Source organism: Penicillium odoratum (assembly GCF_028828045.1).
Source record: "Penicillium odoratum strain IBT 22623 chromosome Unknown utg000005l_segment0_segment0, whole genome shotgun sequence".
NCBI lineage: Eukaryota > Fungi > Ascomycota > Eurotiomycetes > Eurotiales > Aspergillaceae > Penicillium > Penicillium odoratum.
In genome coordinates this window covers 2490-20520 of record NW_026643147.1, presented here as the reverse complement: position 1 = coordinate 20520, position 18031 = coordinate 2490, and the positions used below count along the sequence as shown (strand labels likewise).

At 54.1% G+C, this 18031-nt stretch overlaps 5 protein-coding genes across 5 annotated transcripts; 2 read left to right on the top strand and 3 right to left on the bottom strand.

Moving 5' to 3' along the window:
* Positions 1-1881: 1881 nt before the first annotated feature.
* Positions 1882-3586, top strand: N7520_005522 (MFS transporter; the record flags this gene model as incomplete). Its single annotated transcript, XM_057139456.1, has 12 exons — positions 1882-1986; positions 2039-2189; positions 2250-2516; positions 2574-2607; positions 2663-2708; positions 2771-2807; positions 2862-2886; positions 2939-3010; positions 3057-3263; positions 3323-3386; positions 3444-3515; positions 3572-3586. The coding sequence occupies 12 exons, from the start codon at positions 1882-1884 to the stop codon at positions 3584-3586; spliced, it is 1095 nt and encodes a 364-aa protein (XP_056993462.1).
* Positions 3587-4979: 1393 nt separating this feature from the next.
* Positions 4980-8421, bottom strand: N7520_005521 (reverse transcriptase; the record flags this gene model as incomplete). The annotated part of the gene is made up of 4 exons (XM_057139455.1): positions 4980-5028; positions 5072-6482; positions 7438-7529; positions 7817-8421. 4 exons carry the CDS (start codon positions 8419-8421, stop codon positions 4980-4982), a joined length of 2157 nt encoding a protein of 718 aa, XP_056993461.1.
* Positions 8422-8477: 56 nt separating this feature from the next.
* N7520_005520 (uncharacterized protein) lies at positions 8478-10625 on the bottom strand (the record flags this gene model as incomplete). The annotated part of the gene is made up of 2 exons (XM_057139454.1): positions 8478-10454; positions 10593-10625. The coding sequence occupies 2 exons, from the start codon at positions 10623-10625 to the stop codon at positions 8478-8480; spliced, it is 2010 nt and encodes a 669-aa protein (XP_056993460.1).
* A 425-nt stretch (positions 10626-11050) lies between these two features.
* On the top strand, positions 11051-15997 carry N7520_005519 (uncharacterized protein; the record flags this gene model as incomplete). Its single annotated transcript, XM_057139453.1, has 3 exons — positions 11051-13832; positions 13904-15287; positions 15346-15997. The coding sequence occupies 3 exons, from the start codon at positions 11051-11053 to the stop codon at positions 15995-15997; spliced, it is 4818 nt and encodes a 1605-aa protein (XP_056993459.1).
* Positions 15998-17218: 1221 nt separating this feature from the next.
* N7520_005518 (uncharacterized protein) lies at positions 17219-17689 on the bottom strand (the record flags this gene model as incomplete). The annotated part of the gene is made up of 1 exon (XM_057139452.1): positions 17219-17689. The coding sequence occupies one exon, from the start codon at positions 17687-17689 to the stop codon at positions 17219-17221; it is 471 nt and encodes a 156-aa protein (XP_056993458.1).
* Between the last annotated feature and the right edge of the window lie 342 nt (positions 17690-18031).

Below are 18031 nucleotides of genomic sequence, written 5' to 3'. Positions count from 1 at the left end.
TTGTAAAAAAGCAGTAATCAGATTTGTATCAAAACTGATTCTTGAAGGAATCGTAGGTACTAAGAGAGAGATGGGCTTTATACCCCGCACTCTCTCGGCAAGGTCAGCTGAGGTCACATGAGAGAACTTCCAGATACTCCTTGTCAGTTTCGTGACACTCCTTCGGGTAGGAGGGATTTTGGCTTCAAGGCAATTCCAGACTTCCAGTCTCGAATCTCAGGCTCCGAGAATGTTCGAGAGCAAATCGAATCCACGGCATCTTCTCCGCATATCTCTTCAAGGAGGACTTGTCCCGCGGCCGTTACTCCGATCCACCTTTAAGTATGTTTTAGTGATGTTGATCCCTGGGTAAACAGCAGTATGGCAACATACGCCCCGACATGTCGATGAACTGTCGATCGCTCATAGAGTTGAACATCAACACCCGGAACACTTTTTATATATCAGCCGTTGCCCCATCAAAATATTGATGATATACAGGAGAATGGCTCTTATCTGAGCAAAGGGGTTTTGACGTACGATTGCAAAAAGGCGCCAACTGCACCCCCCGCAAGACCAACCCCAATAACCGCAATCCGTAGGACGTCTGAGTTATCACTAGCCATAATGAGAGGTATAGTAATCTGTGAGAAAAGATATCTTCCTTTTATGTGTTATGTTGGTTTGAGAGCTGGTATTTAAAGAGTTTTTGATTCCACCTACTCTATGCAAATGCCGAACGCTCTGCCGAAGGGGTATGTATTGACCTTTGGCTAATGGTATCAACTGTGGGAATGATAAGAATACCGGGAATCCATTAACAGCTGGTAGCATTCTTGTTTAGCCTTCTCGCTAACTATTAAAAGTATCTTGAGTTTTCCGCAGTGTCAGCTTGCGGGTCCACCTGGACCCTAGATGTTGGTGTTACCAGGCCCGGTCCGGTACAAAACTACGCCTCAAGATAGCGAACCCACCTAGATCCTGTCATTTTAAACTCATACACTATCTGCATTGCTTTGTAACTATTTTGGAGCTATCTAGACCGGACCGGTCGACAGCCGAGATAAGCACTTGGACCCTGCGGTCGACGGCTAAATTTTCCCGAGATAAGCACTTCGACCCTGCTTCTTGTTCTTGGGCCAATCATCCCTCCCGCCGTTGCTCCCTATGGCGTTCTACAATTAGCCATCCATCTGAGGGTGCATGCTTTAAATGTTGACTTCTCCTTCCAATTCAGAGATATCAACACTGGTTCTTCTGAAATAATGTTTTAATTCAAATGTGTTTCTCAAGATAACGCAATAAAAAGGTATCGAACTGGATTTTCTTCTAACTGAAAGTGGACATTTGAATAAAAGCGTTGAGAATTTCTACCAGGGTCAACCGGCAGATACGTTCCCGGTCTGACAAAAAGGGAGTGGGATGTATCCCTTGAGCATGTTTTCGCCATTCCTATTGGCCTCCTAAGGCTGCCAGATATATTTTTTTTTCGAAATTTCAACCTTGCATGGAGATTCTCACTGGTCGAGGCATCTATAGCCCCGGCAGCTCCAAGACACAGACCGGCACGATGCCGGTCAAGGCCTAGAAGGTCCATCTTTTCAATACATCCCTGTAATCACTATCTTGGGCGAATCAATCCTTCTCTTCAAGAAATCAAGTACTCAAAATGTAATCAAACTGATGTAGGGTCTCCCTGAAAATACGATTGGCAAAACAAGAGCAGCAAAAGAAAAAGGACCCGTTAACATAAAACGAGAACGATTCCCACCGTTCGGTGAGATACCTTCAACCGAGACTGAGTCCAATGAGCTCTTAGCTATTCTCCTTGAAGCTGAAGAAATATACCTCAATAATAGCAGCACATTTGTGCACCTCCATTTGGTTATGAACGCCCTAAACATGCACAAGAAACCCGAAGCCCCTGAGAAGCAGGAGAATGAAGTTGATGCGGAGCTTTGTATGGTGGAGAGTGAGATAGGCGAGATTACCAAGCATAGTTCGCGGGTAAACAACCAGCATATTTCTGATTAACGACTATTTTGCTAAACTAAACTAGATCTATGATGCATCGGGCAAAGTGTTGATTTCGCCACGTCCGTCTAATGCCTTGGAAGACCCCCTAAACATGCTTCTTTGGAAGAAATGGGTCTTTTTAGTAGCTCTCAGTGTCTGGTCTGGAGTTGCACTAAGCTCCCAGTCATTTTTTGGTTTGTGCTTCCATATCCTCTGCTCCATGTGATATCTGAATATAACATTAGATTTTTCAGCTAGTTTCCTGCCACAGATCCAAGAAAGATTCCCGGCGGAGTCTACTTCGAATATCAATCTTCTTTTCACCATCAACGGGCCTCTAATCGCGCCAGCTGATATCTTACTCTTTATCTCTGCAGGAATGTTTGGCACTCGACCTACATTCCTTGTTGCGATGCTGATCTTCGTGATATCAAACATCCTCGCTGCAGCATCGACCACATATACTGCTCTGTTGGTTTCTCGCATCCTTAACGGAATTGCTACAGCGCCAACGGATGCATGTGAGAATGCCTATAGCGCTTTATGCCTGCAGTTTAACATGCTAATGACTTTTGAAGTACAATTTTATCTCCTTGAGAAGACGGTATTCGTGTAGGTCATAGATTGAAAGCTCCCCTTTAGATTGAACAAAACTTACCTAGTACAGTCACGAGAGAGGTTTGTTCCTGGCGCTAATAAATAGCGTCGGAGGGGTATGTATCATCTCAAATCCGATATGTATATATGAGTAGCAGTTAACAAGATACATCTCCAGACATTGCAACTTCTTTTGAACATTGCAAGCTCATATGGTCAGTCAACTATCTAGCAAAGATTGGAAACTCGCTGATTGTAATAATATGGAGTGGCAACTCTGGTTGGCATGAGTTGGTATGGGGTCTTGACTTCTGTTCGTTAGGTTGACTGCAGCTGATGCTACCAGGGCATTTGCCATTTACTCTATCTTGAGCGGAATTTGTCTCATTATTTTTTGGCTGACGATGCCTGAGCTGAAGTAAGTTCTCGAAAATAACACAAAATAGAGTCTTCTAATTCATTAGCTATGCGAGGGATCCCGACAACCTTGCGATCCCCATGTCTGTCGAGGAACATCAGATCTTTGCGGCAGCGCTACATAAGGAGTCTCAACTAAGCCACCTTCACTTTAGTCCTCTTGCCACTGGGAAGGATCAGCTAGAAGCCCGAACTACACTCTCACACAACCTCGGTATTTTGCTCAGCGCAGTGTCCTCTCCCGCTGTCTGGTGGTAGGTAAAATCAGAACCCTCTGTACATTCACGCTAAATACATATCTCATTTTTTTCAGGATGGGCGCCTGCCAGACAGTATTTTTTGGAGGTTACAGTGCAATGTGCAACTACTACTCGTCGGTAAGGTATCATCAAACGGGAAGTTGATGCGAAAGTCTCCTGCTAACTCTCTGAGAGATGTTACAATCCCCACCTTGGTCTTGGCCAGCGCAAAATGTTAGCCTTATCAACTTCATCGCTGTTCCCCTGGTATGTGATCTACTCTAACCCATGGGGGTAATTCCATTCTACTACGATGGAATTAGGGTGGACTTCTTTAGTATGGGGGGAAAAAAGTGGGTCGGGGTACGATGGAATATTATTTCAAGATAAGGATGGATTTACATTCTGGACTCGGACGGGGCTCAGATTTTGATATGTTTTTCGCCAGCCTCTATTTCATGGTCAAACCGAAATTCAGATCATTCGAAGCAGTGGAAATGGTTAAAACAGGGGTTGGAAATCAGGGAGTTTTTTTGATGGGGTGCCGACCGCGGGTTAGGGCTTTTTTTTTTTTTTTTTTTTTTTTGTATTCATTCATGGATCTGTCAGGCTTTTGGCCCGATTTGCCAGTAGGGCACTATAGGATAGCCGGAACAACTATATCACCAAGTGGTAATAACGCTAATCGGATGCAACTGTAGGCTATTTGGTAGGCGGATAGGGTGGGTGGGGGGGGGGGGGGGGGAAGGAAGGCAAATAGTGCAAACAGGTCCGCCAAGACCAAAATAGCCAAACAGTGCAAACACCAAAACCTCGGCACGCCCCTTCTCCGCGTACGCTCAACCTCTCTCCTTCACTTGCACCCCTTCAACGCGCCCGTCTTCGCTCGCCAGATCGTGTCTCGCAGTTTAACCTTACCCGTACTCACATACCGCTAACGCTGGTAGAAGCAAAGTGATCAGCTGACCGTGCGCAGGCCTGAGACGTCCCCGCAAGCATCTCCCATGGTGTTCGATCGTGTGTTATCCCTCCGTCTTCGAATAACGCAGTGGCCCCTAGGCGCCCGAAGGGCCTAGGAGATTAGTGGATCGGTGGTTTCTGGAGGCCCGTGGGCACTCCAAGGAATGAGTGGCCGCTACGCGGCTGCTATGGTGTGGTATGTCTCTGGTAGGTGGCGGAATTGGCCGAGAAGGCGTGTGGCTAGTATGAAGGAAGCTGCTTTAGGTGCGCGCTCTGGCTCAGTGAGCCAGGACGTCCATACGCCCGGGGGGCGGTCGATACCAAGGGTATTGGCGCGGAGCGTAGCAAAGCGGGGACAGGTCAGCAGCACGTGCTTCGTGTCCATCTTACCACGCTCGCAGTGGTGGCAGGCCGACGGGTCTAGGTCCGGCACCCCGTTCTCGAGTGCCCGAGCTACCCTTTCGTCCCGCCAGGCGGAGATGGTTGACAGATATGCTGGTAGGGCCAGCTTACCTGCTTGCATCTGGATAAGTGCAGCGCTAGTGGGTCTGCGGAGTGGCTCATGGAGCTGAAATACTGCTTTTGTGGGCTCTGGAAAGAGGTCTCGGACGTATTCACCGTGGGCGGAGGTCGTCCACTCGCGTGTCCACGCCTCTAACGTTTGCTCACGTAAGGTGGCTTTGGCTGCGGTAAGGAGTAGTGGTGTCGTCGTAGGCGTGGCTGTGGATTCGGCTGCTTCTTTGGCCATCTGGTCGACCCGCTCGTTGCCGGCTACCCCGACATGTCCGGGTAGCCAGTTGATGCGGACCTGCCATACAGGCTGTACTCGGTCCAGTAGCTCCGCGATTTCTCGTAGCACGTACTGGCCTGAGCTTCGCCGCGGGCGTGCGAAAGCGAGAATCGCAGCCTGGCTGTCTGTGAAGATCGTAGCAGTAGCGGTGGTATCGGTAGTATCGGTAGTATCTGTTTCTGCGCGGAAGCCCTCGCACGTCTGTCGAAAGCTTATCTCCGTGTCGAATCGACGGAGTGCGAGCTTGATTCCGTGGAGTTCTGCCACGTAGATCGAATCTGTGGGGTGTAGCACCGCCACCTCTCTCCCCACGGAGGTGAGGGCAGCAGCCCCTACGCCTGCTGGGTTATCGAGCTTGCTACCGTCGGTATAAGCTATTGCGGTGTTAGGCCCGTAGGGCCCAGCGGCCCTAAGGATTTCGTTATGCTGCGCGATTGCTGTGTCTTTGCTTGCGGCGATCTGCACTTTTGGCGGCTGCCACCACGGGGCCACTGCGTACGGCTTGATCAGCTCAAGGTCGTGCACGTCGATTCCACGGTCTTGGAGATGCTTCTCAAGGCGCTGCAGCGGGGTAGTCATAGCTTTCTGGATAGGTCCGAGATTGCGGTGGCTGTCTTGGCAGTATAGCCGTAGCGTTGCCCTATCGACTGGCGTACGTCTGCGGAAGATAGTGCGGAGTGGGTGGGTATGAATACGGAGACATGTGAGTTCTGCTAGCCGTTGAGTCGCGATTGGCGCTGGTAGGACATAGAGAAGGATCTGTAGCGCAGCCCGGGACGTCGTACGAAACGCGCCGGCGATACGGTAAAGGGCTTGATACTGCATGGATTCGAGAGCGCGGTTCACCTCATTCTCTGTCGTCTTCGCCTGGTAGGCCCCCTTCGTGTACCACGTAGAACAGCCAAAGCTAATCTGTGGAAACAGCACAGCCGTCCACATGCGACGCAGGTGGAGCGTCGTGACCCCCCAGGTCATGCCAGCAATAGAACGGAGGGCCGCGGTCAGTACTGCAGCTCGTTTGCGGCAGCGGAGTAGGTGGTCACGGGCTGTGAGGTTTTCGTTAAGAATGACCCCGAGATAGCGGAGGGACGCCACCGGCTTGATTTCGACGCCCTGAATCGTGACAGAGCCCGTAAGGGCGGGTGTCTGCTGCGGATGGACGCCGTACGGGGGCAGCGCGCCAGCACCCCTCTTCCAAAAGTGAATAAGACCATATTTTGATGGAGAGAACTTAGATGCGTGCCGTTTCGCCCACGTCTCAGCAACAGCGTGTAGTTCGGAGAGAAATTGACAATTGCGAGTAGGGGAAACGCCCCACACAAGGATGCAGATATCGTCGATATATCCCGTCACTAGCACCCGGCCGGGAGCAGCTGCGTGGATATCGTCGATCAGGTCTGAGTTGTAGAAAAGATACAAAATTGGTGATAGTGGTGAACCTTGTGGGATCCCGGTAGCAACCGGTTCGTTTGCACAGCGTCCTTCTTGCAGTAAGAGGGTCGTGCTTCGATTTGATAAGAAGCTGATCAGCCAGTTTGTGATAATCTCCGGGATGCGTCGCTTCCGTAGACAGTGGATCAGTCGTATATGCGAGACGTTATCAAAGGCCCCGCTACCGTCTAACGTGAGAAGCGAAGCGACCCGCCGGTCCTTTCTCCATGCGTCGTATACTGCTTCGAGCAGCATGTGGATAGCATGGTCACAGGAACGGCCGCCACGCCCTCCGATATGCGTTTCTGGCAGTAGGCCATACTCCTCTGCAAGGTATGATAGGCGTGTAGCGATAATCGATTCGAGTGCCTTTCCGAGGGTTTCTAACAGCGAGATCGGCCGCCATGCGTTCGGATTAGTGTAATCTGGCTTGCCTGGCTTCCGGATCACGACTGTTATACTATCTCTGAACGCCCGTGGGCAGTAGCCTAGGATAATGCAGGCGTTGAAGATGGCCGTGATAAAGGTGGAGAATCCTGGTACGTCCAACCCGTGCTTCCACACAGCATTCGGTATGCTAGAGGGGCCCGGGGCGTTGTACGGGGTTGCCCTGCGGATGGCGTGTTCGACTTCTGCTGGGGAAACGGTAGTTGGCATCGGCACGGCGTCCGGGTACGTATATCCGTCGATATCGGAGAGATCTGCGGTAGGGGCCGGTGGGAAAAGTGCTGTGCGGAAGCACGCTGCTTTCTCGTCCGTTGTGGTAAATTCACGTTCGCCAACGCGGAGTGTGGGGGTATGTGAAGACCGGGGGACCCCCCGCGACCTTGCCCACTTTGCTAACCGCCAAAATCCGTCGATAGACGTAGTGGCTTCCTCCACTCTCTCTCTGTGTGCCTGACGGCCCATCTTCTTGCTTTCTCGGCCGAGCTGATGCCGCAGCTGCCGAAAAGCTTCATGATCCTCTTCGTTATGGCTACTTTGCCATGTGCGGCGTGCCCGACGCACCTGCTGCTTCAGCGGGGCGAGTGCAGGCGTATACGTGGGATATGAGCGTCCGGGGTGGATCTTCCGTACGGGGACAGTATCTTTGGATGCCGCTGATACAGCGTCCATCACCCGTTTCACAGCTTCGTCCACTTTCTCAGCTGTATCGAGCACCCAGCCAGGACCCGATATGCTCCACCCTTGCTTCGTGATATATCTCTCAAGGGCCTTACACCAGGCCTCCCAGTCCGTGGCCCGCCAGTCCTGGCGCTCTCTAACCCCTGCTGGCGAGGTACGGACGTCGAATTCAGTGAGAATCGGCACGTGGTCGGCTCCGTACCACCACTGGCGGCATGGAGTGCAGCGAATCACACGGTCCGCGAGAGACGCCGCGGTCCACGTTAAATCGATCGTGCTACGCACAATATTGCCATAGACAGGCCCTTCGAATGTGACTGTGCCTTTCTCTGTGAGTAGATCTAGGCCAAAATCACCCATTATGCGAATCAGGTCGTCTGCGTCGTCGTCCGGCAGCTGGGCCTGCTGGATCGTCGACCACAGCGGGTGGTGGAGGTTGAAATCACCAACCACGACATGCTGCCCACTGTGGTAGCCGCGTAGGGCTACACAGAGCGCGGCTAGACCTTCTTTCACCTCCTGCGTACGCTCTGGGTCGTTGAACTTCCCCGGAAGATATATATTATGCACATGCAGCTGGCCGGCCCCGGTTTCCACGGTCAGCGTGCTGGCGTCTCTGCTGTGGTGTCTGATCGACCACGATTTCGGGTTGATCCCTTTCGATACGAAGAAGCAGACACGGGGCTGCGTGCGTGCTGCTTCCTCGCGGACGGCTGTGGGTGTAGGCCGGAGAAGTGTATGAAACCGGCCACCAAGTGTCTGCGAATGGACGCCCATCTCGGGTTCCATCCAATTGAATATCTCAGGCTCTTGGATAGCCAGGATATCGCACTTCCGCACCCCTTCCTCACCGAAGAGATGCTTCATGACCGTATCGTTCGATTTACGGCAGTTGGCCTGCAGGATTTTCAGCGTTTGGCTTATCATTGCGCGCTCGCTGCGCCTCGAGTGATAGGGCCAGTTCTCTGCGATTGTGTGGGGGCTTCTTGGCTGAGCTCGTCTGAGGACTCGCTGGCGGTACGCCTGCTGCGTCTACGGGTTTGCGTGCCGATATCTTCCAGATTCTCTGTTGTGACGTCCGGCGTAAGGATCTCCACCATATCCGAGGACGGGGCGTGGAGCCCTTCCCACTGCTTTTGCATGGGCTGCACTAGCCGTGGGGTGCCGTACGTGACCAGCTTCCGGTTAACTGTGGTGGTTTTTGGCCGAATACGGCTTGCGGGGACCAAAGGGGCATCTTCACTCTCTGAGCTCGAGGACGGGGCCCGGCGGCGCTTGCTAGGGCTAGCGGACCGGCCTTGGATCCTAACCTCGAGCTTTCTTGCGGGCTGTAGTACGGGCTCTAGCACCTGTTGTGCGCTATTGACTAGCTCACGGGCCGCTTTGCCGATTTGTGAGCCGGAGTATGCTTCTGCGGGGGTAGGGGCAGCTGGGGATGTTGACGTTGATGGGGTAGGGGCTGTGGCCGTCCGGTGGAGCTGAGGGCCCCGGAGACGGTTGATACGGATCATGTCGAGCTGCTCGGCACGCCGAGGGCACTCTCGTTCGAAGGCAAAGTGGTTAATTTTGACCTTAGCTTCTTCAACTGCGGTTTCGTTGTGCCTGATACACACAGCACACTTGGCAGACGCGCGGTTACGGGCATGTGCACATTCCTTGGAGTCGTGAGATCCAGCACAGTACGCGCAGCGGATCTCCCTTCTGCAATTACGGGCGATATGACCGTACGATTGGCACTGGAAGCACTGCTGCAGCCGGTGGCTGCCGTCGAAGAATTGGCAGTCGTGATCCCGCCCCTGCAGCGCCAGGCCGAGAAGAATTGCTTGATTTGCTGCGTCTGGGTCGTCGAATTCGATCACGAGCTTAGCGGTGGTGGTATCGGAGGTTGTGGCCTGTTTCCGGAGGTCGGCCATCTTACGTGCCGGCATGAGCCAGCCGATGTGCATGATATTAGCGGTCGAAGGGATGCGGCGTACGTTCTGTGAACGCAGGCGTTTCGCAGCATCTGGGGCGGAGGGGTCGAAGCTGATCGGCACGCCGTGCATGACAACGGAGAAGGTTTCTCGCTTAAGGTGCGCTTTCGGTCCAAAGACGGCACACCAGCTGTTATCTTGCGGGCTACAGAGGTCAGTCAACTGGCGGACGTCGCGTACGCTGTCGCAACGGAGAAGCACGTCGCCGCTGGGCAGCACAAAGCCGGTAGACACCTCAACCGGAGCGATCTTGGCTTCGTCACAGACGTCTTTGATCGTCCGATTGGCCCGGTGGACCACTTCTTCCGCATGTCGACGTAGCGGATCGACCAGAGAGCGTTCTGTGCCACGGATGATCAGCTGCAGGTCCTCTCGTAGCACCCGCTGCGGTGCAGGGGCGCTACCGGTGCTGAGGCCATTGGTGGAGAGTGTGCCGTTGGTGTGGGCTCTGTTCAGCCAGCCGGAGACAAGAGAGGATTCGGTATTGCTGCGAAGTGCAGCTCGGTAATCCATTGGCCGGCGGGAGCCAGCAGGGTTCGCAGTAGCAGCGGCGGCAGCTGCGACGGCCTGGGTGTCGATAGACGCCTGCAATTTGTGATACAGGTCGGCCTGCTTGCTGGCATGCTCGTCGAATATCGCGCGCAGGCGCTGCAGCTCCGCCAGCAGCTCGCTGTCCGTCATCCTCTTCGCCAGGGAGATCACGGCGTCAAAGAAGCCGTGCAGCTTGGCTGGCGGTGGGGGGTCACGGTTCTCGTCTGTTGCAGACTTCCATAGCACGGCTGTTTTCTGTATTTTTGCTGCTGTGGCGCGTAGATCGTGGCTGCTGTCGATCGCTGGCGGATCGGGCCAGTCTGCCACGTTTTGAGGTGTCGGCCGGGCGGTCGGCCCCTTTTTGACTTTTTCGCCATCGCGGGCCGCAAAACCACGCTTTTTCAGCGCGCAGCGGGTAACCGACGATGTACGTAAGTAGAAATTAGGTTCAATCGAACCGTGGAAATGAGACGCTTAATTTGCTGTCCACCAATGGGCGTCCAGGCTGCTGTAGCTGTGGGGCGCGTTTCGCACAAAAGATTGTGTGCGCGGGTTAGGGCGATACATCACCGTACAAGGATTATATGGGTTAGAAAGCTGAAAATTCAGGGATATGGATTTTGAGAGATGGGGTTTTGTGCACAAAAACCCATTAGAATATTAAGATGCGAAAGAGATTGGTTTTTGTGCACAAAAACCCAACAGAATATAAGATATAAGAGAGTTAGGGTTTTGTGCACAAAAACCCAATAGAGGTGCCGACCGCGGGCTAGGGTGATACATCACCGTACGACCACCGCCACTAGATACCCAATAGGGTATAGGGGATCACATGGGTTAGAAAGCTGAAAATTCAGGGGGTCGATTGATTTGATTCAGCTTTATATTCAGTTCGTTCTTCAAGGCCAATTAACGAATTTTGCCCGTACGGTGTTGAAGTTGCGCATACGGATTTGCATCATCGCCCCAAGTGTGATATTTCCATTTCCAGTATGTCCGAAACCACCCCCCACAGTCCCCAGGCCAGCGAGTTTTTTTTCACCAATTCTGAGTTCAACGTGGTGATTTGCCACCAGTGTGAGCATGCCGTACGACGGGATAATATTACCACCCATTTAACCGGCACCAATCATCGGGTACCCCGTACAACCGCACGGTATATCGAGCAATGTGTCCAGCAGTGGGACCATATTGAGGACCAGCCCGATATCAGCCATTGGCCCACCCAGGTTGATAGCCCGATTCCCGGATTAACCATATTTGAAGATGGTTTATTATGTTCACGTTGTACAGTATATATTTGCCGCGATTTAAAGTCCATGAAAAACCATTGGTCCGAACAGCACCAGTGGTCCCCCAGTAGCCACCGTGGTCGACCGAAACCGTCCGAGATCGCGCAGATCCAGGCCGAGATCCACGCCAATAGCCAGGCCGTGAGATGCCAGCGGATTTTCAAGCGGCAATTAGGGTCGCATTTTATCCAGATCCGCCAGCCCGTTCCACAGCGGGCCGAACCGGTGCCACCCGTGGATGCCATCCACCAGTTGGTCCAGCGCGTCCGAGCATTCCAGGCCCAGCAGGCCCGCAGCCAGCAGACCGTGATCCAGGCCGGGGAGATCGACGAAGCCACGCCGTGGTTAAACCGTACGGGGTGGGTCCGGTATTTACAGGGCATTTCGTCCGCCCCGTTAGTGCAGTCCATGGAGCGGCCGGACGAGGATGCCGAGGGCCCCGAGGGTGCGGCATGGGCCATTTGGCAGGCCATGGAGCGATTGGCCATGGTCAGCCAGCAGATCACCCGGGCGAGTGGGTTTTTGGTGCGGATTGAGGCCGCCCGCACGCAGAAGGCCGATTCCCCGTACGAGCCGTTGTTGGCGTATATGAAAGAAGCGGAGATCAAGGACCATATTGAGCCGTGGCAGCGGATATTGATGTTTTTCACCCGCACCCAGCAGCCGCACGATTGGGAGAGTCCCCCGTACGAGTTCACCCCCGCACAGCAGCGGTCGTGGGAGATCGTATGGCGGCGTGCGCAGGCCGCGGGCCGGTCCAGCCCGGACCCCATGGACCCCGAGCCGTACGAGTTATCGCCGTTGGAGTGCGCGATTATGGATTTTTGCATCAATTTGTTACGCCAGCGGATCCGGCACCACGAGTATGGGTGTGCGTTTATATGCGCATCGGCCGTGTTGGGCCGGAAGTTGTCCGGATGGGATGGGGTGGAGGATTACCCCCCCAAGATATCCAGTTTGATCAAGATCGCCCGTTTTTTGGTATTGCATAAGGCGTTGCGGTTAGACCCCGATTCGTTGGCCATCCGGCGTGGGTTCGCGCAGGGCAGCCAGGAGCCCCATTTCCGTGGTGACGATATCCCCGTCGCGGACGGATATATATTTGACGGGGACGAGGGTTATGCCAGCAGCCCCGTCCGAGAGACGCCCACCCCCCGTCCCATGCCCGGATCCCCCACCACGTCCATTTTGGGACCCCCCACCCAGATCCAGGGTCGTCGGGTGATTCGTACGTTTCCCGAGTGGTTACGATTGATGGTGGATGCGTTTATGGTGCGTGGGACCCACGGGCCGGTCCAGTGGTTATTGGATTTACGCACGTACGGAAAGAAGGTGTTTTTCAACACCCCGTCCGAGGGGCATATCGGATGGAAAGGCGAGGATGAGTTGTTGTATAAGCAGTTGCATTTTACCATGGGTGATTTCCGTGGGATGGTCCACGGGTTGGTCGAGAGCATGCGGAACCAGTTTCACCAGCAGTTGATATTCGCCGAGGGTGCACAGATCCCCAGTATTGATTTACAGGATATATACGACGATCCCACGCAGCGGACGGCGGATTGGAGTTTTATCAAGGATTCCCGTACGCAGTGGCCCGTCCACGGGGCCGAGTGGTTGATCCAGCGGGTGGCCCAGGAGCCCACGTTCCGGCGGCGATTCAGCGAGCCGGACGGCCAGGGGTTCCGGATGCGTGCAATTGACCGGTATTTTGCCGAGGTGGCCCGGTTCCGCGAGCGGTTAAGCGTGGCGATCCATATCACGGCCGGCCAGCCCAGCCGTACGCCCGAGTTGTTGAGTATCCGGTACCGGAACAGCGAGCGAGAGATCCGCAACGTGTTTATCGAAGATGGGATGGTGGTATTTGTCAGCCGATATCACAAAGGGTTCCATATCACCAACGATACCAAGGTGATTCAGCGGTATTTGCCGCAGGAGGTTGGGGAGTTGGTCGTCCGATATATATGGTTGGTGTTGCCGTTTGTGGAGATATTGCAAGCATATCAGTGGCAGCAGCGAGGCACCCCCACCCCCCGCCGACAAGAGTATTTATGGGGCCCCGACGCCGGCAGCGAGAAGGCGTGGACGGGCGTACGATTCCGGAAGGCGTTGGAATCGGCCACGGCCGCGGGGTTGCACGGGCAGGCGGTCCACGTGTCGGCATACCGCGACATCGCCATCGCGATCAGCCGGCGGTATTTACGGGGCAAGAGCCAGTTTGAGAGTAACGTGCAGGAGGGCACGGGCGAGGCGGCCCCCCCGTACGACCCCGACGACGAGGGTGGGATGGACGAGGAGGAGTTTATGGGGCATATTGCGGATTTGCAAGCCACCCATTCGTCCCACGTGGCCGGGATGATGTACGGTCGTACGATCATGGAGCCCACCAACAGCACCACGCACCGGCGGCAGCGGTTCCGGCAGTCCAGCCAGGATTGGCATCAATTTTTAGGGTTTGCATCCGCCGTCCGCGCCGGGGTATGCGGTAAGCGTCCGAATCCGTGGGAGGATGATGCCGAGGAGAGCCGGACGCAGCGGCGGTATCAGTTACAGCAGGCCCATATGTTGCAGTCGTTCCAGCAGATGGTCGGACGGCCCGAGATGGTATTCCGTGGGGTGCAGGAGCCCGCGTTGCGGGCGATCCAGCAGGGGGTCAGCCCGGTCGTGGCGGTGATGCCCACCGGGGGGGCAAGAGCATATTATTCATGTTACCCGCGTGGGTCGGGGGTGGATTGACGGTGGTGGTCGTCCCGTTGATCGCGTTACGCCAGGATATGGTCCAGCGGTGCGAGCAGTTGGGGATATCATGCGTGCCGTACGACCGCCAGCGGCCCCCGGACGAAGCGTCGATCGTGTTGGTCACCCCCGAGAGCACCCGCAGCCAGGGGTTCCGGACGTTTTTGAACCGGCAGCGGATGTTGCAGCGGTTGGAGCGGATCGTGATCGATGAGTGCCACGTCGTGTTGAATCATCAAGATGATTTCCGGCCCCAGTTGCAGATGATGGGGGAGTTGCGGGCCGCCAAGACGCAGATGGTCATGTTGACGGCCACGTTACCCCCGGCGGCCGAGCCCACGTTATTATACCGGATGGGGTGGCCCCGGGAGCAGGTGGCCATATACCGGGCCCGCACGCACCGGCCCAACGTGGCATACCGGGTATGGTGCCCGGAGGTGGAGGCGGGGTACGATCACCCATCCCAGTGGATCCAGATGGACGGGGTGATCCAGTTTATCCAGGAGCGGGTCCAGCGGGCCCACCCCGGACGGGTGATCGTATATGGGAGTATCGTGGCGCACGTCCGGATGATGGCGGACCAGTTAGGGTGTGACGCATATTTCAGCCAGCAGCACGATCAAGATGGGGTGTTAGCCCGGTTCCGTACGACGGCGGGGGCGGTGATCGTGGCCACCAACGCGTTAGGCATGGGGATCGACATTCCGGACATCCGCAGCGTGATCCATTTGGGGCAGCCCCGTACGATATTGGATTACGCGCAGGAGAGCGGGCGTGCGGGGCGTGACGGGTTGCCGAGTGAGGCGATCATCATTCAGCCGGAGGGGCAGCGGGTGGGATATCAGCAGCGTCCAGCATGGATGCCCGAGTCCGCGGAGGAGCAGCAGCGGGTGCAGCAGTATATGTTGCCGTTGGACGCGGGGGGTGGATGCCGGCGGGTGATATTAGATGAATATTTAGATGGGCATGTCCGGCCGGGGTGTACGGACGACGAATCGGCATGTGATGGGTGTGATCGGGGGTGGTATCCACGTGAGACGGATATCGGTGACGAGATGGAGAGCAGCACGCCGGACGGGCATACCAGGGTACCCAGAGTGCAGACGTCCGGGGAAGAGAGCCCCAGCGAGAGGTCCCGCGAGAGGTCCCGCGAGAGGTCCCGCGAGAGGTCCCGCGAGAGGTCCAGCGAGAGGTCCAGCGAGAGGTCCAGCGAGAGGTCCAGCGAGAGGTCCGGGGAGAGAGCCCCAGCCCAGGGTCCACAGGAGAGAACGCAGGGCAGGGGTCCCGGGAGAGGGCCCGTCCATCCCCATGGCCGTCCGACATGAGTTCCGGCGGCAGGACATCCAGCGGGCCCAGTTGTCCAGCCAACGACCCGAGGCCAGGCAGGACCAGATCCAGAGAGATATGTATTTCCAGAGTGAGATCGGACGGTGGTTGATGCGGTGTTGGTCGTGTGCGCAGGAGGGGAGGGATGACGGACATGAGTTGTTTCGGTGTCCGTGGGGGTATAATATCGAGGCCAAGGCGTGGTGGAAGCGGATGCGTGCGTTTGATGGGATCCGTTACCAGGATTACAGCGCGCATTTCCGGTGTGGGATGCCGCAGTCGATATGCCCGCAGGGGGATCCCAGCAAAGCGATATCCCGTACGACGGAGGCGCAGCAGAGATGTGAGCAATACCGGCACACATTGTTACCGATGGTGGCGATGATGTTGTTCAGCCAGAAAACGCATGCGGAGATCCGTACGGCGTGGGATCGACGGTTACAGTATGTCGGGGTGGATAGTACGGATGAGGAGCAGTTAAAGCGGTATTTTGGGGGTATGGCAGAAGAGATTGCATGCCAGCAGTCCCGGTTAGTACAGGAGTTCATTTGGTGTCGAAGGATTTATCAGGGGCATGAAGTCGAGTAGATGGCGGAATCGGAATATATTATCATTCACGGGATCGGCGGATTTCCCGGAGGGTCGTTCAGTAGATATATATAATCAAGGTGGGTCGTTCGGCATTGAAGAGATAGGGTTTGTGCACAAAAACGCCACAGAAGATAGGCATTGGAGAGATAGGGTTTCGTGCACAAAAAGCCAACAGAATGTAAAGACGTACGAGAGATAGGTTTTTGTGCCCAAAAACGCAACAGAATATCAGATATGAGAGACAGGTTTTTGTGCACAAAAACGCAACAGAAGATAGGCATTCGAGAGATAGGTTTTTATGCATAAAAACGCAACAGAATATCAGATATTAGAAAGATAGGTTTTTGTGCACAAAGACGTAACAGAATATCAGATATGAGAGACAGGTTTTTGTGCACAAAGACGCAATAGAAGATCAGATATGAGAGACAGGTTTTTGTGCACAAAAACGCAACAGAAGATAGGCATTCGAGAGATAGGTTTTTATGCATAAAAACGCAACAGAATATCAGATATTAGAAAGATAGGTTTTTGTGCACAAAGACGTAACAGAATATCAGATATGAGAGACAGGTTTTTGTGCACAAAGACGCAATAGAAGATCAGATATGAGAGACAGGTTTTTGTGCACAAAAACGCAACAGAAGATAGGCATTCGAGAGATAGGTTTTTATGCATAAAAACGCAACAGAATATCAGATATTAGAAAGATAGGTTTTTGTGCACAAAGACGTAACAGAATATCAAGATCATCCCATATAGGTATCGAGCGTGTAGGGTGTTTAGGGGTATAGGGCCCAGTAGTATAGAGGGCCCAAGCGTGGTTAGGGTGATAGTGTGTAGCGTAGTAAGGGTAATAGTATAGGGAGTGGTAAGGGTGGTAGCGTACCAGGCATATCGGGTTAGAGAGTATAGGCGTACATATGGCGAGAGCACCGGCGTAGGTACAGGCGTTAGCACAGGCGTGAGTGTAGATAGCGTAGGCGTAGGCGTACGGGACATAGGTATATAGATAGGCGTGGATGTAGGCGTGGATGTAGGCGTGGATGTAGGCGTGGGTGCAGAGGGCGTAGGTACAGAGAGCGTAGGCGTACGGAGTATAGAGCCCGGTAGTATAGAGAGCCCAAGCGTGGTCAGGGTGATAGCGTGGTAAGGGCGATAGCGTGGTCAGGGTGATAGCGTGGTCAGGGTGATAGCGTGGTCAGGGTGATAGCGTGGTCAGGGTGATAGCGTACGGGTGGTGAGGGTAATAGTAGTGAGGGTAATAGGGTATAGGCGTATGTATGCCGTGGGCATAGGCGTGGGCACAGGCGTGGGTGTAGAGAGTATAGACGTACGGGTGGCGAGGGCACAGGCGTAGGCATAGGCGTATAGGTACGGAGATCGTATATGTATAGATAAAGAGATCGTATATGTATAGATAAAGAGAGCGTATGCGTATAGGTATAGAGGCCCGTGGTATAGAGAGTATAAAGAGCAGGCGTAGGCGTAGGAGCAGAGGGCGAAGGTATAGGCGTGAGCGTAGGCGTACGGGGCATAGGCATGTGTGTAGGCGTGGACGCAGGGGTGAGTGTAGGCGTGGACGCAGGCGTGAGTGTAGGCGTAGGTGTAGAGAGCGTAGGCGTACAGGGTAAAGGGCATAGAGGCGCAGAGCGCAGAGCCCGGGGTGGCGAGTATATAGGGGATCATCGTTATCAGTATGGTCAGGGTAATGGAGAGAGGTCAGGGTTTTGGTAGTAAGAGATATGATTCAAGTAGAGAAAGCGTGATTTCGGCAGGAATAATTAAAGTATCAATACAATATATAGATCAATCGGGTAGAGGATAGAGATATCGGTCGAAGGAATATCGTGAGGATAATTATATATCGAGGTAGAGAGCGTAGAGCCCAGGGTAGCGAGGATAGAAGGGTGCATCACGAACGATCCGGATTTCGAAAGAAAGATATATCATTGATCGAGAGAATGATGTTCGCCCATACATCAGTGATATTGATAATATATATATTCATAAACCAGAGAGATGGTGGAA